This window comes from Oncorhynchus tshawytscha, linkage group LG01 (genome assembly GCF_018296145.1).
Source record: "Oncorhynchus tshawytscha isolate Ot180627B linkage group LG01, Otsh_v2.0, whole genome shotgun sequence".
Lineage (NCBI taxonomy): Eukaryota > Metazoa > Chordata > Actinopteri > Salmoniformes > Salmonidae > Oncorhynchus > Oncorhynchus tshawytscha.
In genome coordinates, this window is record NC_056429.1 from 241,392 (window position 1) to 267,403 (window position 26,012).

At 45.1% G+C, this 26,012-nt stretch overlaps 1 protein-coding gene across 1 annotated transcript in view; it reads right to left on the minus strand.

Annotated features, from left to right (window-relative positions):
* The window catches only part of ice2 (interactor of little elongator complex ELL subunit 2), a 61,358-nt gene extending 54,397 nt beyond the window's left edge, over positions 1-6,961 (minus strand). The window contains 7 exon segments of the mRNA XM_042327569.1: positions 1,027-1,186; positions 1,715-1,831; positions 2,412-2,546; positions 2,626-2,745; positions 3,696-4,071; positions 6,519-6,629; positions 6,787-6,961. Of these exon segments, the coding sequence (XP_042183503.1) occupies positions 1,027-1,186; positions 1,715-1,831; positions 2,412-2,546; positions 2,626-2,745; positions 3,696-4,071; positions 6,519-6,629; positions 6,787-6,800 (1,033 nt within the window). The 5' untranslated portion in view covers positions 6,801-6,961.
* Between the last annotated feature and the right edge of the window lie 19,051 nt (positions 6,962-26,012).

The window sequence follows — 26,012 nt, forward strand, 5'->3', positions numbered from 1 at the left end:
CTGTATACAGCCATGTCATTACCCGGGACTCCTGTATACAGCCATGTCATTACCCGGTACTCCCTGTATACAGCCATGTCATTACCCGGTACTCCCTGTATACAGCCATGTCCTTACCCGGTACTCCCTGTATACAACCATGTCATTACCCGGTACCCCCTGTATACAACCATGTCATTACCCGGTACTCCCTGTATACAGCCATGTCCTTACCCGGTACTCCCTGTATACAGCCATGTCATTACCCGGTACTCCCTGTATACAACCATGTCATTACCCGGTACCCCCCGCCCGTTGCCTCGGCGCCAGGAACCCCGCCTGTTGCCTTGGCGCCAGGAACCCCCGCCCGTTGCCTCGGCGCCAGGAACCCCCGCCCGTTGCCTCGGCGCCGGGAACCCCCCGCCCGTTGACCTGTTGTATTTGTGACAAATAAAATTGGCTTTGACAATATTGCCGACCGCCAGCTTTAAAGCCTCTCATTTGCCAATACAAAGCATCATCCATCCAGGGTTTATAAACTGCACATTATTGATTTCAACACTTTGTTTTGAAAAAAATTGCAGTTTTATAATGCTATTCTTAACATTTTGCCACGAGGCTGAGAGAAACTCTTGTAAAGCAAATTTCCACACATTCTACACATTTTGATATTATATGCTATCTGGGGAGCCCTGGTTAGGGTTCAGGGTAATGTCCTACCTCTCCCACGGTTGATATTTGGAATAACTCCATTGCATGCTCCTCGGGCCTCATCTCCATCTCAAATGGAGGAGAAAGCGAGAGGTTCCTCCCCTTCGACCTTCTCCTCCAATGGGTTTTGAGAAGGTGACGAGGAGAAAGGACTTGAGGGTTTTACCACTCCAGGTAACTCCCAAGGTTAGGGGTCAGGATGAGGGGTTAGGGGTCAGGATGAGGGGTTAGGGGTCAGGATGAGGGGTTAGGGGTCAGGATGAGGGGTTAGGTTATACCCTACCTCTCCCTGGGTTAGGGTCAGGATGAGGGGTCAGGGGTTAGGTGATATCCTACCTCTCCCAGGGTTGGTTTTGACCACTACAGGTAACTCCCAGGGATCAGTGAAGTCCGGACCGTGGTTGTCCAGCAGTCTGACCAGACTTTCTCTACTCAGGACAACATGGGGTTCATACCGACCACTCAGCTTCTCTGCATTACTGTCAGTACTGATGCCCTAAATGTGACACAAACACCAACATTAGTGTATAAAATGAGGATTCTAAGTCATAACACTGTTTAGAAACATCAATGGAAGAGTGCTGCTGGAGGGTGTTTAATAGTTGAGTTCATATACAAAGTAGAGGTCGGCCGATTAATCGGAATGGCCGATTAATTAGGGCCGATTTCAAGTTTTCATAACAATCGGTAATTGGCATTTTTAGACACCGATCATGTTTTTGCATTATTTAAACCAAATTGAACATGTTTCATTATTTATTTGAGGCTAAATTGATTTTATTGATGTATTATATTAAGTTAGAATAAAAGTGTTCATTCAGTATTGTTGTAATTGTCATTATTACAAATAAATAAATCGCCATCAGCTTTCTTTCGTCCTCCAATAATCGATATCGGCATTGAAAAATCATAATCGGTCGACCTCTAATATAAAGGCCTCCCAAAGACTGAGTTCCAACCTGACACATTAACCAATGATGTCTCTCTGTGTTGTAGTAATTAAGAAGTAATGCATCATTCTTACAGAGTGTGAGAGCTTTGCTTTCTTGACTGGAGGAATATCTGATGAAACAGTCTCGTAGTCAAATGCCAACTGTGCTTCATTAGGCACCACTTTGTGGTCTGTGATCACCACCTCGCCCTGCAGGCACACACAGGAGGAGAAGAGAGGTTCTGTGACAAGTACGAAGGATAACAGTTTATAGTACTACTATTATACAGAATACATTATTCTAGTATATCTCACCATAGTATATCTCACCATAGTACATCTCACCATAGTATTACTGTTATATATAATACATTATTCTAGTATATCTCACCATAGTAAGGAGCTGTCATATAGAATACATTATTCTAGTATCTCTCACCATAGTATTACAGTTATTTATAAACTGGGTGGTTCCAGCCCTGAATGCTGATTGGCTGACAACCGTGGTATATCAGACCGTATACCACGGGTATGACAAAACATTTATTTTTACTGCTCTAATTACTTTAGGGCTGTATCCAGGCACTCCACGTTGCGTCGTGATTAAGAACAGCCCTTAGCCGTGGTATATTGGCCATATACCACACCCCCTCATGGCTTATTGCTTAAATAGAATACATGATTCTAGTATATCTTACCATAGTATTACTGTTATATAGAATACATTATTCTAGTATATCTCACCATAGTATTACTGTTATATAGAATACATTATTCTAGTATATCTCACCATAGTGAGCAGCTGTTTCTCAAAGTTGAGCTGGAGGCTAGAAGAGAAGTTTCCTCCTGTGAGGCTGGTTATCTCATGGATCTGATAGAGTTGGGGATACATCCTCATTTGGTCTAGACAGGCTCTCAGGTACTCCTGGAACAGAAAAGGATGAGAGTACCATACAGAGTTGTATCATCAGCAGACTAGTAACCAGGAAGTAACAGTGCATTACCTCTGAGTAGAGAGCGGCCCCCTGGGATATGTAGTTGTAGTCGTCAGGACACATCCTGGCCACTTCCTGCAGGTACCTCATGAACTCTGACCTCTCACTGTTCACATGCAGCAACAGAGTCTGATCGGCATAGATAAACAGGGTTAGTGCTAGGTCGGGTAGAGTGAAGGCAAGCTGCGATTAGAATCTGACAAGGAGGGAGGCACAGGTCACAACATTGAGTTCTGTCAATGTCAATGCATGTTTTAAGTACAATGACCGAATGCACAGGCTCTGACCCTACAGGCACAGTCACAGGCTTTGACCCGACAGGCACAGTCACAGGCTCTGACCCAACAGGCACAGTCACAGGCTCTGACCCTACAGGCACAGGCTCTGACCTTACAGTCACAGGCTCTGACCCTACAGGCACAGGCTCTGACCTTACAGTCACAGGCTCTGACCCTACAGGCACAGGCTCTGACAACAGGCACAGTCACAGGCTCTGACCCAACAGGGTCACAGGCTCTGACCCTACAGGCACAGGCTCTGACCCTACAGTCACAGGCTCTGACCCTACAGTCACAGGCTCTGACCCTACAGTCACAGGCTTTGACCCGACAGGCACAGTCACAGGCTCTGACCCAACAGGCACAGTCACAGGCTCTGACCCTACAGGAACAGTCACAGGCTCAACCCTTACAGGCACAGGCTCTGACCTTACAGGCAGGCAGGCACAGGCTCTGACCTTACAGTCACAGGCTCTGACCTTACAGTCACAGGCTCTGACCTTACAGTCACAGGCTCTGACCTTACAGTCACAGGCTCTGACCTTACAGTCACAGGCTCTGACCTTACAGTTACAGGCTCTGACCTTACAGTCACAGGCTCTGACCCTACAGTTACAGGCTCTGACCCTACAGTTACAGGCTCTGACCCTACAGTCACAGGCTCTGACCCAACAGGAACAGCCACAGTGTGACAAAAGCATAGAGTAGTGTTGAGAGCATTATGTGCACAAGGAGCTTCTCTGTATGTATTGTATACAAATGTATTGTGTTGGTAATGTTAAGAGCCAGTTGGTAGCCTACCTGAGAAGCCTCTCTGGGCTGTTTGCTGGTCAGCACATGGAGATATGTCAGCTGGTCTTTACTGGTGAGTCTGGAGAAACAGGGGTATGGAATCCTGGGCTCTGGGAACAACTCTGGTACCTGGCTGGGAAGGCCGGGGTCCTGGCCGGAGGGCCTAGGGTGACTGGGTTCCTGTCTGGAGACTGCCTCTCCAGCAGGCGGGTGATCATCTTTACGGTCACCGTGTTCATCCTGACTGTCAGAACAGGGTTCTCCGGTGCCACTCCTCTCATCATTTATGTTACTGCTGCTGTTTGACTGGTTCTGTGTAGAGGGGAGCTTGGCTGGTCCTGTTGTGTCCTCTAACTCCTCCTTCACGTCAACCTTTACTGTGGGACTGGACACCACAACAACACATCATCATTCTAATGGTTACCAGTTCTAATGGTCACCAGTTCATCATTCTAATGGTTACCAGTTCATCATTCTAATGGTTACCAGTTCTAATGGTTACCATTTCATCATTCTAATGGTTACCAGTTCATCATTCTAATGGTTACCAGTTCAACATTCTAATGGTTACCAGTTCAACATTATAATGGTTACCAGTTCTAATGGTTACCAGTTCATCATTCTAATGGTTACCAGTTCATCATTCTAATGGTTACCAGTTCAACATTCTAATGGTTACCAGTTCATCATTCTAATGGTTACCAGTTCATCATTCTAATGGTTACCAGTTCATCATTCTAATGGTTACCAGTTCATCATTCTAATGGTTACCAGTTCAACATTATAATGGTTACCAGTTCATCATTCTAATGGTTACCAGTTCATCATTCTAATGGTTACCAGTTCAACATTCTAATGGTTACCAGTTCATCATTCTAATGGTTACCAGTTCATCATTCTAATGGTTACCAGTTCAACATTATAATGGTTACCAGTTCATCATTCTAATGGTTACCAGTTCATCATTCTAATGGTTACCAGTTTTAACAATGAGAAAGAAATAAAACTCCCCTCAATTTGCTGTCCACTGACGCCACGTTAGGTAGCCACTGACACTACGTTAGGTAGCCACTGACGCTACGTTAGGTAGCCACTGACGCTACATTAGGTAGCCACTGACGCTACGTTAGGTAGCCACTGACGCTACGTTAGGTAGCCACTGACGCTACGTTAGGTAGCCACTGACGCCACGTTAGGTAGCCACTGACACTACGTTAGGTAGCCACTGACGCTACGTTAGGTAGCCACTGACGCCACGTTAGGTAGCCACTGACACTACGTTAGGTAGCCACTGACGCTACGTTAGGTAGCCACTGACGCCACGTTAGGTAGCCACTGACGCCACGTTAGGTAGCCACTGACGCCACGTTAGGTAGCCACTGACGCCACGTTAGGTAGCCACTGACGCCACGTTAGGTAGCCACTGACACTACGTTAGGTAGCCACTGACGCCACGTTAGGTAGCCACTGACGCCACGTTAGGTAGCCACTGACGCCACGTTAGGTAGCCACTGACGCCACGTTAGGTAGCCACTGACGCCACGTTAGGTAGCCACTGACGCCACGTTAGGTAGCCACTGACGCCACGTTAGGTAGCCACTGACGCTACGTTAGGTAGCCACTGACGCTACGTTAGGTAGCCACTGACGCTACGTTAGGTAGCCACTGACGCCACGTTAGGTAGCCACTGACGCCACGTTAGGTAGCCACTGACGCCACGTTAGGTAGCCACTGACGCCACGTTAGGTAGCCACTGACGCCACGTTAGGTAGCCACTGACGCCACGTTAGGTAGCCACTGACGCCACGTTAGGTAGCCACTGACGCCACGTTAGGTAGCCACTGACGCCACGTTAGGTAGCCACTGACGCCACGTTAGGTAGCCACTGACGCCACGTTAGGTAGCCACTGACGCCACGTTAGGTAGCCACTGACGCCACGTTAGGTAGCCACTGACGCCACGTTAGGTAGCCACTGACGCCACGTTAGGTAGCCACTGACGCCACGTTAGGTAGCCACTGACGCCACGTTAGGTAGCCACTGACGCCACGTTAGGTAGCCACTGACGCCACGTTAGGTAGCCACTGACGCCACGTTAGGTAGCCACTGACGCCACGTTAGGTAGCCACTGACGCCACGTTAGGTAGCCACTGACGCTACGTTAGGTAGCCACTGACGCCACGTTAGGTAGCCACTGACGCTACGTTAGGTAGCCACTGACGCCACGTTAGGTAGCCACTGACACTACGTTAGGTAGCCACTGACGCTACGTTAGGTAGCCACTGACGCTACGTTAGGTAGCCACTGACGCTACGTTAGGTAGCCACTGACGCCACGTTAGGTAGCCACTGACGCCACGTTAGGTAGCCACTGACGCTACGTTAGGTAGCCACTGACGCCACGTTAGGTAGCCACTGACGCCACGTTAGGTAGCCACTGACGCCACGTTAGGTAGCCACTGACGCTACGTTAGGTAGCCACTGACGCCACGTTAGGTAGCCACTGACGCTACGTTAGGTAGCCACTGACGCTACGTTAGGTAGCCACTGACGCCACGTTAGGTAGCCACTGACGCTACGTTAGGTAGCCACTGACGCTACGTTAGGTAGCCACTGACGCTACGTTAGGTAGCCACTGACGCTACGTTAGGTAGCCACTGACGCCACGTTAGGTAGCCACTGACGCTACGTTAGGTAGCCACTGACGCCACGTTAGGTAGCCACTGACGCTACGTTAGGTAGCCACTGACGCCACGTTAGGTAGCCACTGACGCTACGTTAGGTAGCCACTGACGCTACGTTAGGTAGCCACTGACGCTAGCTGCATACTGTACCTTACAACAGCGATAGCCCACAGTCCCTTGATGGTCGGCGCCAGGGAGTACTTATCATATAGGTCTTTGTTAAATAATAGACCGTCTGGGGCTGGGAGCGGGACGTCCTCCCTACGAGGAGATAGGGAACAGCGTTTCATCAGGATTATGTTACAACTAGCAAACGGCTACGGCAAACCTCAAACTTGCCATAGTTTAAATATCGTTAGTTAAGCGCCAAATGTCCCCAAACATTTTCGCCAACTGGTTAATCACAAACCAAGCTCACCATGTCAGCTCCATATGTACCGCTGTTTTAGGTTGCCCTGGTTATGAGATAAGATGTAGCTGAGGATAATACAACTATAAATAGTTAACTAGTAGCCAGTTATCTACTTTAACAATGGCATTGATGTGAGCTACAACGTGAAACCGCTGTGATACAGGCAAGAACTACTAAGTACTTCCGGGTCAGGACTTTTGGAATCCTTCAGAATAAATGTCCTGTCCTGTATCAAAATCAAAATTACCACTGTTTTGTGTGTGTGTCTGTCTGTCTGTCTGTCTGTCTGTGTGTGTGTGCTCTTAACATTTATTGCACCGTACACAATTATCTGTTCTTTGTGTCACAGTAAAACACTGGGTGTAAGCTATATATGACAAAACTGAAATGCTGAATTGTTTCAATGAGCACTTTGTATCATCTGGTAGGCTGTTTGATTCAGTGTTCTCTGTCTCTGTACAACCCTGTGTGGATGAACCAGTGAGAGCTGGTCAAGCTTTTAGCTTTTTGCCATTCTCAGTGCAGGTGGTACATAAAGCCCTGAAATCCTTAGACCAGAGAAAGCCTGCAGGTCCTGATCTTTTGGATCCCTGCTTTTTAAATCTGCCAGCTGATTTCATAGCTGAACCACTTACATATCTGTTCAATCTAACCCTGGAATGTAATGAAATTCCAAAGATCTGGAAATCAGCATTTGTCCGACCACTTTTAAAAGGGGATATCCAACTCTTTTAAATAAGTATAGGCCAATCTCAAAGCTGTCACCCCTGGTGAAAATACTTGAAACTTTTGTGAGTGAACAGCTAAAAGAGTTTTTATTTACGAACTCTATTTTATCAATGTATCAATTGGGCTTCAGGAAGAAGCATAGCACAATTACAGCAGCCATGAAGGTTTTAAATTATATCACTGAAGCCCTTAACAAAAAACAGCACGGTGTCTCACTTTTTATTGATCTCTCTAAGGCTTTTGATACAGTTGATCACGCTAAACTATTTATTTTATTTTATTTTACCTTTATTTAACTAGGCAAGTCAGTTAAGAACAAATTCTTATTTGGCAGAGATTGTCGAGTGTAGGTCTTTCGGAGCATGCAGTTGCATGGTTTGCTAACTATCTGTCTGATAGAACGCAGTGCACTCAATTTGATGGGCTTATGTCTGTTAAATTGTCTGTCTTGAATGGTGTGCCCCAAGGCTCTGTACTTGGTCTTCTCTTATTCACTATTTATATAAATGATTTAGACAAAAATGTCCAAAATCTACAACTTCATTTTTATGCTGATGATACTGTTATTTACTGTTGTGCCTCGTCTCTTACAAAAGCTTTCCAGAACATGCATACTGCTTTTTATACTGTTCAACATACCTTGTGTCAATTGAAGCTTATCCTCAATACTGACAAACTAAACTAATGGTGTTTTCTAAAGCAAGAAATAGACCTCTGAACCTTTCACCTATTACTACCTGTCAGGGCAAGGAGACTGAGGTTGTAACTTCATATAAATATCTTGGAATTTTAATTGATGACGGCCTCTCTTTTAAATTGCATATTCAACAATTTACAAACAAATTGAAGCTGAAATTGGGATTTTATTTTAGGAATAAGGCCTGTTTTTCTTTTGAAGCCAGAAGGAGGCTAGTATCAGCTACATTTATGCCTTTACTAGACTATGGGGATATTTTATATAGGAATGCTTCCGCTCAGTGTTTGAGATCAATTGACACTCTTTTACACTCTTTTCATGGCACTTTGAGATTTATTTTAAACTGCAAAACCCTTACGCACCACTGTACTTTGTATACCAGGGTTGGCTGGCCTTCTCTAGTCACTCATAAGCTCAGTCACTGGTATACTTTTATTTACAAAGCCATTTTGGGTTTACTACCTTTTTATTTGTGCATTTTTATTGTTCAGAAATGTGGTGGGTACTCTTTTCGTTCGCTGGACTTTATCCTGCTAACTGTTCCAAATGTCCGAACTGAATTTGGTGAAAGGGCTTTTATGTACTCTACGCCATTGTCTTGGAACGCCTTACAAAATAATTTGAAACTAGAAGAACTTGTCCAGATTGGTGTTTTTAAATCACTGATTTTGAGACTGATTCCCTGACCTGTCAATGTTTTTAATTTGCTGTTTTATACTCTTGTGAATTCAATGGTTATTACTAGATTACTTGTAGTTTTTCATGTTGTCGCTCTGTAATTTTTATTTTATTTTTTTACCTTTATTTAACTAGGCAAGTCAGTTAAGAACAAATTCTTATTTTCAATGACGGCCTATGAACAGTGGGTTAACTGCCTGTTCAGGGGCAGAACGACAGATTTGTACCTTGTCAGCTCGGGGATTCGAACTTGCAACCTTTAAGTTACTAGTCCAACGCTCTAACTACTAGGCTACCCTGACTTGGTGCTGCCTATCTTGGCCAGGGCGCTCTTGAAAATAAGATTTTAATCTCAATGAGCCCTTCCTGGTTAAATAAACGTTACATTTTTTTTAAAGCTCTGTGCATTTGGAAACTAGAAGTGCTGCTGAGTAGAATGGATCCCCCTTTTACTGTTACACAACGTAACAAGGTCATTTTGTACGGTACGATATGAATGTCAAATATGAAGAAAAAAAATTGGATATAAGTTGATGGGCCACTCTGTTAGGGCCGCCAAATGAGCAGCTCCTCTGGGTGTGAACTCTGGATTTGGATACTAAAAGTCCTGTGTAGAGTGGAACCCCTTTTACATGCAACACTATAATATGATTATGAATATTGTTATTACTATTATTATGAATTATCTTAAGTTGTTTGTATTACCATGATCCGGAGTGCCAAGTCCAGGTCCAAAAGGCTTCTCAACAGCTTCTACCCCCAAGCCATAAGACTCCTGAACAGCTAATCAAATGGCTACCCAGACTATTTGCATTGCCCCCCTCCTCTAGCAGCTACTCTCTGTTTATTATCTATGCATAATCACTTTAACTCTTCCTACATGTACATATTACCTCAATTACCTCGACTAACCGGTGCCCCCACACATTGACTCTGTCCCGATACCCCCTGTATATAGCCTCCACATTGACTCTGTACCGATACTTCCTGTATATACCCCCACACATTGACTCTGTACCGGTACCCCCTGTATACAGCCTCCACATTGACTCTGTACCGGTACCCCCTGTATATAACCTCCACATTGACTCTGTACCGGTACCCCCTGTATATAGCCTCCACATTGACTCTGTACCAGTACCCCCTGTATATAGCCTCCACATTGACTCTGTACAGAAATACCCTGTATATAGCCTCCACATTGACTCTGTACCGGTACCCCCTGTATATAGCCTCCACATTGCCTCTGTACCGTAATACCCTGTATGTAGCCTCCACATTGACTCTGTACCGGTACCACCCTGTATATAGCCTCCACATTGACTCTGTACCATTACCCCCTGTATATAGCCTCCACATTGACTCTGTACCAGTACCCCCTGTATATAGCCTCCACATTGACTCTGTACCGTAATACCCTGTATATAGCCTCCACATTGACTCTGTACCGGTACCCCCTGTATATAGCCTCCACATTGACTCTGTACCGTAATACCCTGTATATAGCCTCCACATTGACTCTGTACCGGTACCACCCTGTATATAGCCTCCACATTGACTCTGTACCATTACCCCCTGTATATAGCCTCCACATTGACTCTGTACCGGTACCCCCTGTATATAACCTCCACATTGACTCTGTACCGGTACCCCCTGTATATAGCCTCCACATTGACTCTGTACCGGTACCACCCTGTATATAGCCTCCACATTGACTCTGTACCATTACCACCCTGTATATAGCCTCCACATTGACTCTGTACCGGTACTCCTGTATATAGCCTCCACATTGACTCTGTACCGGTACCCCCTGTATATAGCCTCCACATTGACTCTGTACCGTAATACCCTGTATATAGCCTCCACATTGACTCGGTACCGGTACCCCCTGTATATAGCCTCCACATTGACTCTGTACCGGTACCCCCTGTATATAGCCTCCACATTGACTCTGTACCGGTACCCCCTGTATATAGCCTCCCATTGACTCTGTACTGGTACCCCCTGTATATAGCCTCCACATTGACTCTGTACTGGTACCCCTGTATATAGCCTCCACATTGACTCTGTACTGGTACCCCCTGTATATAGCCTCCACATTGACTCTGTACCGGTACCCCCTGTATATAGCCTCCACATTGACTCTGTACCGGTACCCCCTGTATATAGCCTCCACATTGACTCTGTACCGGTACCCCCTGTATATAGCCTCCACATTGACTCTGTACCGGTACCCCTGTATATAGCCTCCACATTGACTCTGTACCGTAACACCCTGTATATAGCCTCCCCTGTATATAGCCTCCACATTGACCCTGTACCGTAATACCCTGTATATAGCCTCCACATTGACTCTGTACCGGTACTCCCTGTATATAACCTCCACATTGACTCTGTAATACCCTGTATATAGCCTCCACATTGACCCTGTACCCCCTGTATATAGCCTCCACATTGACTCTGTACCGGTACCCCCTGTATATAGCCTCCACATTGACTCTGTACCGGTACCCCCTGTATATAGTCTCGCTATTGTTATTTTACTGCTGCTGTTTAATTATTTATTACTTTTATTTCTTATTTTTTACATATCTATTTTTTCTTTTTTTTTTTCTTTTTCTTAAACCTGAATTATTGGTTAACGGCTTGTAAGTAAGTATCACATTTGTTCTTAACTGACTTAGTTAAATAAAGGTAAAATAAATAAAAATTGACATGATTTTTAATAGCATTAAAGTAATGATGACTAGATAGTTCAAATCAAATTGTATTTGTCACATGTGCCGGATACAACAGGTGAAATGTATTCAAATCAGGGACTGTAGTGACCTCTGTTGCACTGAGATGCAGTGCCTTAGACCGCTGCACCACTCTGGAGCCTAATGCTATGATATTATTTGTGCTATAAAGGCGATTAACTTTATTCTTTTTTCATATTGTTAAACAATTCTAAGTCTACTAACATTTCGCCACATTTTACAAATTTCGACCATTTGTATTATTTTTCACAAGCAAAATCATTGTGTGATTTTTATTTGGAAGGAAATTGCCACGGTCACGGCCTTATTCTCGCTAGGGCTTGCTTATTCTTGCTGCCAGCATGGAGATCAATGTGGACAATCCTCAGTGGTCTGTCACTAGTTACCCACAATGTCAGAATCGGATGTATCGTAAAAAATCATGCAAATAAAATTGTGATTTTTGGTCTTAATTTAAGGTTGAGGTTAGGCATCAGATTAGCAGTGTGGTTAGGGTTAAGATTATGGTTAGGTTTAAAATCATATTTTAAGAAGATAGCTACAATGTAGAAATAGTCTGGGTTTAGCCATAATTATGACTTTGTGGCTATGGTAACCTATAATAATTCCCCAATAAACTAAGTACATTTTGAAGTTTCCAGATAGCAGATCATTTGAGCTGCATATCCCATGTAGACTCAAACTAGTATCTTATTTATTTCTTATGTAATGTAATTATACTGTAGAGGGAAACACAATAAGGAAAACAACATATCCATGCAGTCGTAGGGTATTCCCATCTCTACAGCACACAAGCTTAGGTTGGTTTTATTTTCCTACGTTGGAGGAGCTCCAGAGCGGTTTGCAGTAACTTTTTACAAGAATGTGACATAATAAAATTTGCACCATCATAAAAGCAAATGCAAAGACATTTTCCACAGAAGCTAAACATAGCAGGCACATTCCTCTGCTCAGACGTTGCTGACGCCAGCCAGATCTTACAACGCCTGGATACAGTATTTTTATTTATCAAATCAAGTCAAATCAAATCAAACTTTATTTGTCACATGCGCCGAATACAACAAGTGTAGACCTAACCGTGAAATGCTTACTTACAAGCCCTTAACCAACAGTGCAGTTCAAGAAGAGTTAAGAAAATATTTACCAAATAAAGTAAAAAATGTAATAAAGAAATTATGGTAATAACAAGAACCAGGCTATACACAGGGGGTACTGGTATCGAGTCAGTGTGCGGGGGTAAAGGTTAGCTAAGGTAATTTATACATGTAGGCGTGAAGTGACTATGCATAAAAAATAAATGGCGAGTAGCAGCAGTGTACAAAACAAATGGAGGGGGGGGGAGACTTGGACTTGGTGCTCCGGTACCGCTTGCTGTGCAGCAGTAGAGAAAACAGTCTATGACTTGGGTGACTAGAGTCTCTGACAATTTCATGGGCTTTCCTCTGACATTGCCTAGTATAATAGGCCCTGGATGGCAGGAAACTTGGCCCCAGTGATGTGCTGGGCCATACGCATTACCCTCTGTAGCGTCTTACGGTCGGAGGCCGAGCAGTTGCCATACCAGGCAGTGATGCAACCGGTCAAGATGCTCTCAATGGTGCAGCTGTTTAACTTTTTGAGGATCTGGGGACCCATGCCAAATCTTTTCGGTCTCCTGAGAGGGAAAATGTTTTGTCGTGCCCTCTTCACAATTGTCTTGGTGTGTTTGGATCATGATAGTTCGTTGGTGATGTGGACACCAAGGAACTTGAAACTCTCGACCCACTCCACCACAGCCCCGATCAGACCTACCACTGTTGTGTCGTCAGCAAACTTAATGATAGTGTTGGAGTCGTGCTTTGAGTACACGTCCTGGTAAACCATCTGGCCCCGCGGCTTTGTGAATGTTGACCTGTTTAAACTGGGCAGCTCGCGTCTGGGTTTTCCTTTGTAGTCCATAATAGTTCAGCTAATCACATCATTATAGTGTCGGTGCAACTATAGAAGGGATTGATTGAAGGCCAATGTTAAATTCAAATCTCCCTACCATCATATCTAAGACAATATGACACCAATGTCGATGAAACATCATAAATCAAATTGATGGACCCCGCCTCTTGTCATGAGCCCTCCGGCCGTTACCGAGAACCACATACCAAATTTTCAAAAGGGTGGTTAGCATGAGTAAAAAAAATACAAAAAATATTGCCAAGACCTTGCTCAATATCTAGGCGTTGGCAGTAATTCATTTGATCCCGATACCGGTTGGAACTAGATCGGCACCTCTTAGTTTTGGACTGTTTTGTTCCGGAACCTACGTGCCTGGATCCGGTTGCCTGACTCTCATAGCATGAAAAAAATGTTTGCAATGTAATAATTATAACATGTAAAAACATAGATGCCTGATATTCTAAGAATTGATTTGGGTTAGGTCAGTTGGGGTTTATGGTTTGTGCAACATTGTAGCCAAGAGACCACCACATGGCCGTTGTTGTGGTGAGAGAGAGAAGAATCTCTCACAGAACTAGAATGAGATTCACTTTCTATGATCTCTCCCTTTTTTTGCTCTGATAGACATGAGCCTGCAAATATCATCTCTCCATCGTTGCACATTTAGTTTCTTATAAAATCATAGCTGCAGGAAGGGTGCTGGAGATGCAGCACCCCTGATAAATTGAAATAAATTTGTTATGTAATATTTTTTAACCTTTATTTAACTATGCAAGTCAGTTAAAGAACAAATTCTTACCTACAATGATGGCCTAGGAACAGTGGGTTAACTGCCTTATTCAGGGGTAGAACGACAGATGTGTACCTTGTCAGCTCAGGGATTTGATCTAGCAACCTTTCAGTTACTGGCCCAACGCTCTAACCACGAGGCTACCTACTGGCTACTCGTCCAACACTCTAACCACAAGGCTACCTACCACCTCTAACCACTAGGCTACCTGCTGCCTCTAACCACTAGGCACCTGCCACCTCTAACCACGGGGCTACCTGCTGCCTCTAACCACAAGGCTACCTGCCGTCTCTAACCACTAGGCTACCTGCCGCCTCTAACCACTAGTGTCAAGCCCTGACCATAGAGAGCCCTCTGGGTTCTCTATGGTGTAATAGGTTGGGGCGTGACTAGGGGGATTTCTAGGTAGCGTGCCAAGCAGCGTGCCAAGGAGGTGAAGGAGAGTTTTTCATGGGAAGAGATACTAGGTGGATGTGAGACCCTTCCTTGGCGGGAGTCGCCGAGGAGTAAAGGAGGACAGCGACGACGCCGGGGTCCGCGGCCACAAACAGCCCAAGGGCAACCTCAAATTTTTTTTAGGGTTAGTACAAGGGGCGGTCGGCCGAGGAGAGAGCCAGAGACCATTTGGGAATCGATGGAGCAGTTTGAGGAGGGACATCAGTGAGAGATTTTGGCTAGGAGTATGCTGCAGCGCAGGCGTTTTGAGGAGCGTGTCATCAGTCAGGTGCAACCTGTGCTGGCTCCATGCACCAGGCCTCCAGTGTGCCTTCCCAGCCCGGTACGTCCTGTGCCGCTCCCCGCTCTCGCCCTGAAGAGCGTGTCATCAGTACGGTGCAACCTGTGCCGGTGCCCAGTCCAGGCACGCTCCATGGCCGGAGTCTTCCTCTGCGCCGGTGCCCAGTCAGGGCACGGCGTTCAGCCCGGCTCCATGGCCAGATTTGAGCGGGTGCTACATCCCGCACCGACGCTAATTGCCCACCCTAACCCTCCCGATCTAGTTTCAGGTTTTGCAGTCGGAGTCCGCACCTTTTGGGGGGGGGGGGTACTGTCACACCCTGACCATAGAGTATTCCCGGCGCCGACAGAGATGGCCGCCTCGCTTCGCGTTTCTAGGAAACTATGCAGTTTTTTGTTTTTTTACGTGTTATTTCTTACACTAGTACCCCAGGTCATCTTAGGTTTCTTTACATACAGCCGAGAAGAACTACTGAATATAAGATCAGCGTCAACTCACCATCAGTACGACCAAGAATATGTTTTTCGCGATGCGGATCCTGTGTTCTGCCTTACAACCAGTGTAACGGAGTGGATCACATGCAGCGACAAAAAAAAAACGACTCAGAAAAAGAGGGAAACGAAGCGGTCTTCTGGTCAGACTCCGGAGACGGGCACATCGTGCACCACTCCCTAGCATTCTTCTTGCCAATGTCCAGTCTCTTGACAACAAGGTTGATGAAATCCGAGCAAGGGTAGCATTCCAGAGGGACATCAGAGACTGTAACGTTCTCTGCTTCACGGAAACATGGCTAACTGGAGAGACGCAATCCGAAGCGGTGCAGCCAGCGGGTTTCTCCACGCATCGCGCCGACAGAAACAAACATCTTTCTGGTAAGAAGACGGGGGGGGCGTATGCCTTATGGCCAACGTGACATGGTGTGATGAAAGAAACATACAGGAACTCAAATCCTTCTGTTCACCTGATTTAGAATTCCTCACAATCAAATGTAGACCGCATTATCTACCAAGAGAATTCTCTTCGATTATAATCACAGCCGTATATTTCCCCCAAGCAGACACATCGATGGCTCTGAACGAACTTTATTTAACTCTCTGCAAACTGGAAACGATTTATCCGGAGGCTGCATTCATTGTAGCTGGGGATTTTAACAAGGCTAATCTGAAAACAAGACTCCCTAAATTTTATCAGCATATCGATTGCGCAACCAGGGGTGGAAAGACCCTGGATCATTGTTACTCTAACTTCCGCGACGCATATAAGGCCCTGCCCCGCCCCCTTTCGGAAAAGCTGACCACGACTCCATTTTGTTGATCCCTGCCTACAGACAGAAACTAAAACAAGAAGCTCCCACGCTGAGGTCTGTCCAACGCTGGTCCGACCAAGCTGACTCCACACTCCAAGACTGCTTCCATCACGTGGACTGGGAGATGTTTCGTATTGCGTCAGACAACAACATTGACGAATACGCTGATACGGTGTGCGAGTTCATTAGAACGTGCGTTGAAGATGTCATTCCCATAGCAACGATTAAAACATTCCCTAACCAGAAACCGTGGATTGATGGCAGCATTCGTGTGAAACTGAAGGCACGAACCACTGCTTTTAATCAGGGCAAGGTGTCTGGTAACATGACTGAATACAAACAGTGCAGCTATTCCCTCCGCAAGGCTATCAAACAAGCTAAGCGCCAGTACAGAGACAAAGTAGAATCTCAATTCAACGGCTCAGACACAAGAGGTATGTGGCAGGGTCTACAGTCAATCACGGACTACAGGAAGAAACCCAGCCCAGTCACGGACCAGGATGTCTTGCTCCCAGGCAGACTAACTTTTTTGCCCGCTTTGAGGACAATACAGTGCCACTGATACGGCCTGCAACGGAAACATGCGGTCTCTCCTTCACTGCAGCCGAAGTGAGTAAGACATTTAAACGTGTTAACCCTCGCAAGGCTGCAGGCCCAGACGGCATCCCCAGCCGCGCCCTCAGAGCATGCGCAGACCAGCTGGCCGGTGTGTTTACGGACATATTCAATCAATCCCTATACCAGTCTGCTGTTCCCACATGCTTCAAGAGGGCCACCATTGTTCCTGTTCCCAAGAAAGCTAAGGTAACTGAGCTAAACGACTACCGCCCCGTAGCACTCACATCCGTCATCATGAAGTGCTTTGAGAGACTAGTCAAGGACCATATCACCTCCACCCTACCTGACACCCTTGACCCACTCCAATTTGCTTACCGCCCAAATAGGTCCACAGACGATGCAATCTCAACCACACTGCACACTGCCCTAACCCATCTGGACAAGAGGAATACCTATGTGAGAATGCTGTTCATCGACTACAGCTCGGCATTCAACACCATAGTACCCTCCAAGCTCGTCATCAAGCTCGAGACCCTGGGTCTCGACCCCGCCCTGTGCAACTGGGTACTGGACTTCCTGACGGGCCGCCCCCAGGTGGTGAGGGTAGGCAACAACATCTCCTCCCCGCTGATCCTCAACACTGGGGCCCCACAAGGGTGCGTTCTGAGCCCTCTCCTGTACTCCCTGTTCACCCACGACTGCGTGGCCATGCACGCCTCCAACTCAATCATCAAGTTTGCGGACGACACAACAGTGGTAGGCTTGATTACCAACAACGACGAGACGGCCAACAGGGAGGAGGTGAGGGCCCTCGGAGTGTGGTGTCAGGAAAATAACCTCACACTCAACGTCAACAAAACTAAGGAGATGATTGTGGACTTCAGGAAACAGCAGAGGGAACACCCCCATCCACATCGATGGAACAGTAGTGGAGAGGGTAGCAAGTTTTAAGTTCCTCGGCATACACATCACAGACAAACTGAATTGGTCCACTCACACAGACAGCATCGTGAGGAAGGCGCAGCAGCGCCTCTTCAACCTCAGGAGGCTGAAGAAATTTGGCTTGTCACCAAAAGCACTCACAAACTTCTACAGATGCACAATCGAGAGCATCCTGGCGGGCTGTATCACCGCCTGGTATGGCAACTGCACCGCCCTCAACCGTAAGGCTCTCCAGAGGGTAGTGAGGTCTGCACAACGCATCACCGGGGGCAAACTACCTGCCCTCCAGGACACCTACACCACCCGATGCTACAGGAAGGCCATAAAGATCATCAAGGACATCAACCACCCGAGCCACTGCCTGTTCACCCCGCTGTCATCCAGAAGGCGAGGTCAGTACAGGTGCATCAAAGCTGGGACCGAGAGACTGAAAAACAGCTTCTATCTCAAGGCCATCAGACTGTTAAACAGCCACCACTAACATTGAGTGGCTACTGCCAACACACTGTCAATGACACTGACTCTACTCCAGCCACTTTAATCATGGGAATTGATGGGAAATGATGTAAATATATCACTAGCCACTTTAAACAATGCTACCTTATATAATGTTACTTACCCTACATTGTTCATCTCATATGCATACGTTGATACTGTACTCTATATCATCGACTGCATCCTTATGTAATACATGTATCACTAGCCACTTTAACTATGCCACTTGGTTTACATACTTATCTCATATGTATATACTGTACTCGATATCATCTACTGTATCTTGCCTATGCTGCTCTGTACCATCACTCATTTATATATCCTTATGTACATATTCTTTATCCCCTTACACTGTGTATAAGACAGTAGTTTTTTTTGGAATTGTTAGTTAGATTACTTGCTCGTTATTACTGCATTGTCGGAACTAGAAGCACAAGCATTTCGCTACACTCGCATTAACATCTGCTAACCATGTGTATGTGACAAATAAAATTTGATTTGATTTAATTTGATTTAGAGAGCCCTCTGGGTTCTCTATGGTGTAATAGGTCAGGGCGTGACTAAGGGGATTTCTAGGTATTATATTTCTATGTTGGTGTGTGTGTATGGTTCCCAATTGGAGGCAGCTGAATATCGTGACCTCTAATTGGGGATCATACTTAGTGTGTCCTTTTTCCCACCTGCGATGTGGGATATTATTTTGTATGAGTGCCTATGTGCGCTACGTATTTCACGATCGTTATATCTTTGTTGTTTTGGAAGTTTCACTATCATTAAAATGTGGAACTCTACTCACGCTGCGCCTTGGTCTAATTATTTATTTGACGGTCGTGACAACTAGGCTACCTGCCTCCTCTTAACTACTAGGCTACCTACCAACCTTTCCAAAAGAAATGTAATAATTCAGAATACTAGACCAGGAGTGGGCTTATGATTTAGCCACAGAGGATCAATATCTTAAAAAACCTGTGGACAACCTGTGGATTGTGTGTTTTCCCATAACAAGGCATAGCCTACCTGTGGATTGTGTGTTGTCCCATACCAAGGCGTAGCCTACCTGTGGATTGTGTGTTGTCCCATAACAAGGCGTAGCCTACCTGTGGATTGTGTGTTTCTGACAATGCTAACATATATTTTAGCCTAAGCTCGGGGTTCTAACACCGGGTTGGTTTGTCGGCAACAACACAGCTGCTAGTGAGTGATACACGGGTCCTGTATTTTTGGAGTCGAGTCCGACTCCTGTGGTTGGAGTTGTAGGAGTCGACTCTTACTTGACTCCCAAAACATGCTGAAACGGATGCGCACACATGTACACACCATTTCATTATTGCAGAGTCCTACTAGGAAGACTGCGTCTGCATTCTAGAGACTATAGCTTGTGTGTCTATGTATGCTGATGGCTCAACACGTCAGCTGCAACAGTCAAATAAATCACTGAGACACTTAACACAGAGCTCCAGTCAGTTTTAGAATGGCTAACTAGCAATAGGCTTGTGCTAAATATCTCAAAAACTAAAAGCATCATTTTTGGGACAAATCACTCACTCAACGCTAAACCTAGTTTAGATCTATTATTGAAAAATGTGGTTATTGAGCAAATTGAGGAGACTACACTGCTGGGTGTAACCCTAGATAGCAAGCTTTCATGGTCAAAACATATAGACTCAGTGGTTTCTAAAATGGGAAGAGGTCTGTCCATGATAGGGCTTAGCTCTGCCTTCTTGACATCTCAGTCGACAAGACAGGTCCTACAGGCCCTAGTTTTGTCACACCTGGAATACTGGTAACGGTCACTTGCGGAAAAGAAGGACATCGGTAAATTGCAGTTGGTCCAGAATAAAGTAGCACGTATCACACTTACACTACCGTTCAAAAGTTTGGGGTCACTTAGAAATGTCCTTGTTTTTGAAAGAAAAGCACATTTTTTTGTCCATTAAAATAACATCAAATTTATCAGAAATACAGTGTAGACATTGTTAATGATGTAAATGACTATTGTAGCTATACACCTACACCTACATTTTTTATGGAATATCTACACAGGTGTACAGAGGCCCATTATCAGCAACCAATCACTCCTGTGTTCAATTGGTACGTTGTGATAGCTAATCCAAGTTTATAATTTTAAAAGGCTAATTGATCATTAGAAATCCTTTTGCAATTATGTTAGCACAGCTGAAAACTGTTGTGCTGATTAAAGAAGCGATAAAACTGGTCTTCTTTAGACTAGTTGAGTATCTGGTGCATCAGCATTTGTGGGTTCGTTTACAGGCTCAAAATGACCAGAAACAAATAACTTTCTTCTGAAACTTGTCAGTCTATTCTTGTTCTGAGAAACAAAGGCTATTCCATGTGAGAAATTGCCAAGAAATTGAAGATCTCGTACAACTCTGGGTACTACTCTCTTCACAGAACAGAGCTTTAACCAGAATAGAAAGAGGAGTGGGTGGCCCCATTGATCATCCTTGAGATGTTTCTACAACTCGATCGGAGTCCACCTGTGTTAAATTCTATTGATTGGACCTGATTTGAAAAGGCACACACCTGTCTATGTAAGGTCCCACAGTTGACAGTGTATGTCAGAGCCAAACTGAGCAGGGCCTTGGTCAGGGAGGTGACCAAGAACCCGATGGTCACTCTGATAGAGCTCCAGACGTCCTCTGTGGAGATCGGAGAACCTTCCAGAAGGACAACCATCTCTGCAGCACTCCACCAATCAGGCCGTTATGGCACAGTGGCCAGATGGAAGCCACTCCTCAGTTAAAGGCACGACAGCCCGCTTGGAGTTTGCCAAAAGGCACCTAAAGGACTCTCACAAGATTATCTGGTCTGATGAAACCAAGATTAAACTCTTTGGCCTGAATGCCAAGCATCACGTCTAGAGGAAACCTGGCACCATCCCTACAGAGAAGCATGGTGGTGGCAGCATCATGCTGTGGAGATGTTTTCAGCGGCAGGGACTGGGAGACTAGTCAGGTTTGAGGAAAAGATGAATGGAGCAAAGTACAGAGAGATCCTTGATGAAAACCTGCTCCAGAGTGCTCAGGACCTCAGACTGGGGAAAACATTCACCTTCCAACAGAACGATGACCCCAAGCACACAGCCAAGATAACGCAGGAGTGGCTTCGAGAAAAGTCTCTGAATGTCCTTGAGCGGTCCAGCCAGAGCCCAGACTTGAACCCGATCGAACATCTCTGGAGAGACCTGAAAATAGCTGTGCAGCAACAATCCCCATCCAACCTGACAGAGCTTGGATCTGCGGAGAATAATGGGAGACACTCCCGACATGTGCCAAGCTTGTAGCGTCACACCCAAGAACACTCAAGGATGTAATCGCTTCCAAAGGTGCTTCAACAAAGTACTGAGTAAAGGGTCTGAATACTAATGTAAATGTGATATTTAATGTATTTAGTTTTTGCAAACAATGCTAAAAAAATGGGTTTGTGTAGATTGATGAGGGGAATTTTCTTTTTTAGAATAAGGCTCTAACGTAACAAAATATGGAAAAAGTGAAGGGGTCTGAATACTTTCCGAATGCACTGTATGTATGCTATCTGTTGCCTGCAGATTACAGATACTAACTGTTCTCTTATGTGATTGCTATCAGTTTTAGAAAATACAATGTAAGTACAAATAGTTCACTGCAAATATAAACAAATTGTTGGTTTTAATACATTATAGGTATAGTACTGGACCAGAGCTACCTGGACAGAGGTTGGTACCCCTGTATATAGCCTAGTTATTGTTATTTTATTGTGTTTCTTTTTATTATTATTTTTACTTTAGTTTAATTAGTTTATTTCTTGAACTGGATTGTTGGTTAAGGTCTTGTAATTTAGCATTTCACGGTAAGGTCTACCTACACCTGTTGTATTCAGCATTTCACGGTAAGGTCTACCTACACCTGTTGTATTCAGCATTTCACGGTAAGGTCTACTACACCTGTTGTATTCAGCATTTCACTGTAAGGTCTACCTACACCTGTTGTATTCAGCATTTCACGGTAAGGTCTACTACACCTGTTGTATTCAGCATTTCACTGTACGGTCTACTACACCTGTTGTATTCAGCCTTTCACTGTGAGGTCTACTACACCTGTTGTATTCAGCATTTCACGGTAAGGTCTACCTACACCTGTTGTATTCAGCATTTCACGGTAAGGTCTACCTACACCTGTTGGCTCATGTGACAAATAATGGTTGATTTTAATTGAAAAAATAGACCACAGTACAGGCAGTAAAAAACAACAGTCCATAGTAAACAGGCAGTAAAAAACAACAGTCCATAGTAAACAGGCAGTAAAAAACAACAGCCCATAGTAAACAGGCAGTAAATAACAACAGCCCATAGTAAACAGGCAGTAAATAACAACAGCCCATAGTAAACAGGCAGTAAAAAACAACAGTCCATAGTAAACAGGCAGTAAATAACAACAGCCCATAGTAAACACAAAGAAAAAATCTGCGACAGCCTGTCTGTCTGTCTGTTATAGCGGAGGTTAAGTTGAGTTTATGACGGAGGCCATTAGAGCCTCACTGAGCCGCCTGCTTGAGTTTATGACGAAGGCCTTTAGAGCCTCACTGAGCCGCCTGCTTGCATTAACACCGTCCTATACTATACATGCTTATTAGCATTGGGCTCCACATTAATTAATCATTTTAGTTAATTAAGGACAACATGGTGGTTTAGTAAAGTGTGTGGTCTATATTTCATCCTCTATAATATAACATGACCTTCTTCTCTCTGTCGTATGTGGCATGCAATTAAGACAACAGTTCACGTTGTAGCTAATACAGTGACAGAAGCTCTCACTACAGGCTAAACTGGGATTAGAAATCTAAACTAGGATTAGAAATCTAAACTAGGATCAGAAATAACATAAAATAGACAGTTAGAAATCTGAGTACAAAACCAGCATCTGATATAAATTGAGAAACAGAGACTCTTCGGAAACACATCAGCATGACACGTGTACAGGTGTGTGAGTTGGACAGGATACAAATATATTTTTTATTGTAATCCCTCTCTAAACATTATTTCAGATAGAAATAAACTGGGAGTGAATTAGTGGGAACAGCAATCTAATGTAAACCGTTATATTAGCATGGCGAGGCTGAGTAAGATAGGCTATACTGTACAACTCTAAACCGGTTTACATGTTAACTCATCTTTCATGTACTGCAGTAGAAAGCAAGAAACAAATTGGCAGTTGTAATAGTAGATGAGATGAGGTTGGGAATTGACTGGCTAGGATAAAGAACTGACTGTCACGTTCTGACCTTAGTTCTTTTGTTATGTCTTTGTTTTAGTATGGTCAGTGTTGGGTGGGTTGTCTATGTTCCTTTTTCTATGATTTGGTATTTCTGTGTTTGGCCTGGTATGGTTCTCAATCAGAGGCAGCTGTCAATCGTTGTCCCTGATTGAGAAGCATACTTAGGCAGCCTGTTTTCACCCTTGAGTTGTGGGTGATTATACTTTCTGTTTAGTGTGTTGCACCTGACGGCGCTGTTTCGGTTGTGCTTTTGTGTTTCTTTGTTAGATGTTGTTCAGTTGAAATAAATAACATGAACAAGTACCATGCTGCGCTTTGGTCCTCGACTTCTTCCAACGACGACCGTTACACTGACAGCAATAGAACTCAATATAAAGAGTGAATAGATTCAATTAATATAGTGTAGGCTGCATTTACAAAGGCAGCCCAAATCTGATTATTTTTCCAGTAATTGGTCTTTTGACCAATTAGATCAGCTATTTTGCCAATACTTCGGCAAAATATCAGAATTGGGCCTCCTGTGTCAACGCAGCCATATAGATTGCAAACAGAAAATTAGGTATTCACTGCTTGTGTTTTAATAAACATGAATGTGTATCCACAATGCCAGAACAGGTCTTAGGGTCTCCTAGCCCGTTTCCTAGTCAGACATTAGGGTTAGGTCTCCTAGCCCGTTTCCCAGTCAGACATTAGGGTTAGGTCTCCTAGCCCGTTTCCCAGTCAGACATTAGGGTTAGGTCTCCTAGCCCGTTTCCCAGTCAGACATTAGGGTTAGGTCTCCTAGCCCGTTTCCTAGTTTCCCAGTCAGACATTAGGGTTAGGTCTCCTAGCCCGTTTCCCAGTCGGACATTAGGGTTAAGTCTCCTAGCCCGTTTCCCAGTCAGACATTAGGGTTAGGTCTTCTAGCCCGTTTCCCAGTCAGACATTAGGGTTAGGTCTCCTAGCCCGTTTCCCAGTCAGACATTAGGGTTAGGTCTCCTAGCCCATTTCCTAGTTTCCCAGTCAGACATTAGGGTTAGGTCTCCTAGCCCGTTTCCTAGTTTCCCAGTCAGACATTAGGGTTAGGTCTCCTAGCCCGTTTCCTAGTTTCCTAGTCAGACATTAGGGTTAGGTCTCCTAGCCCGTTTCCTAGTTTCCCAGTCAGACATTAGGGTTAGGTCTCCTAGCCCGTTTCCCAGTCAGACATTAGGGTTAGGTCTCCTAGCCCGTTTCCCAGTCAGACATTAGGGTTAGGTCTCCTAGCCTATTTCCTAGTTTCCCAGTCAGACATTAGGGTTAGGTCTCCTAGCCCGTTTCCTAGTTTCCCAGTCAGACATTAGGGTTAGGTCTCCTAGCCCGTTTCCCAGTCAGACATTAGGGTTAGGTCTCCTAGCCCATTTCCCAGTCAGACATTAGGGTTAGGTCTCCTAGCCCCGTTTCCCAGTCAGACATTAGGGTTAGGTTTCCTAGCCAGTTTCCTAGTTTCCTAGTCAGACATTAGGGTTAGGTCTCCTAGCCCGTTTCCTAGTCAGACATTAGGGTTAGGTCTCCTAGCCCATTTCCCAGTCAGACATTAGGGTTAGGTCTCCTAGCCCGTTTCCCGGTCAGACATTAGGGTTAGGTCTCCTAGCCCGTTTCCCAGTCAGACATTAGGGTTAGGTCTCCTAGCCTGTTTCCCAGTCAGACATTAGGGTTAGGTCTCCTAGCCAGTTTCCTAGTTTCCTAGTCAGACATTAGGGTTAGGTCTCCTAGCCAGTTTCCTAGTTTCCTAGTCAGACATTAGGGTTAGGTCTCCTAGACCGTTTCCTAGTCAGACATTAGGGTTAGGTCTCCTAGCCTGTTTCCCAGTCAGACATTAGGGTTAGGTCTCCTAGCCAGTTTCCTAGTTTCCTAGTCAGACATTAGGGTTAGGTCTCCTAGCCCGTTTCCTAGTCAGACATTAGGGTTAGGTCTCCTAGCCCGTTTCCCAGTCAGACATTAGGGTTAGGTCTCCTAGCCCGTTTCCCAGTCAGACATTAGGGTTAGGTCTCCTAGCCTGTTTCCCAGTCAGACATTAGGGTTTGGTCTCCTAGCCAGTTTCCTAGTTTCCTAGTCAGACATTAGGGTTGGTCTCCTAGCCCGTTTCCCAGTCAGACATTAGGGTTAGGTCTCCTAGCCCGTTTCCCAGTCAGACATTAGGGTTAGGTCTCCTAGCCCGTTTCCCAGTCAGACATTAGGGTTAGGTCTCCTAGCCCGTTTCCCAGTCAGACATTAGGGTTAGGTCTCCTAGCCCGTTTCCTAGTCAGACATTAGGGTTAGGTCTCCTAGCCCGTTTCCTAGTCAGACATTAGGGTTAGGTCTCCTAGCCAGTTTCCCAGTCAG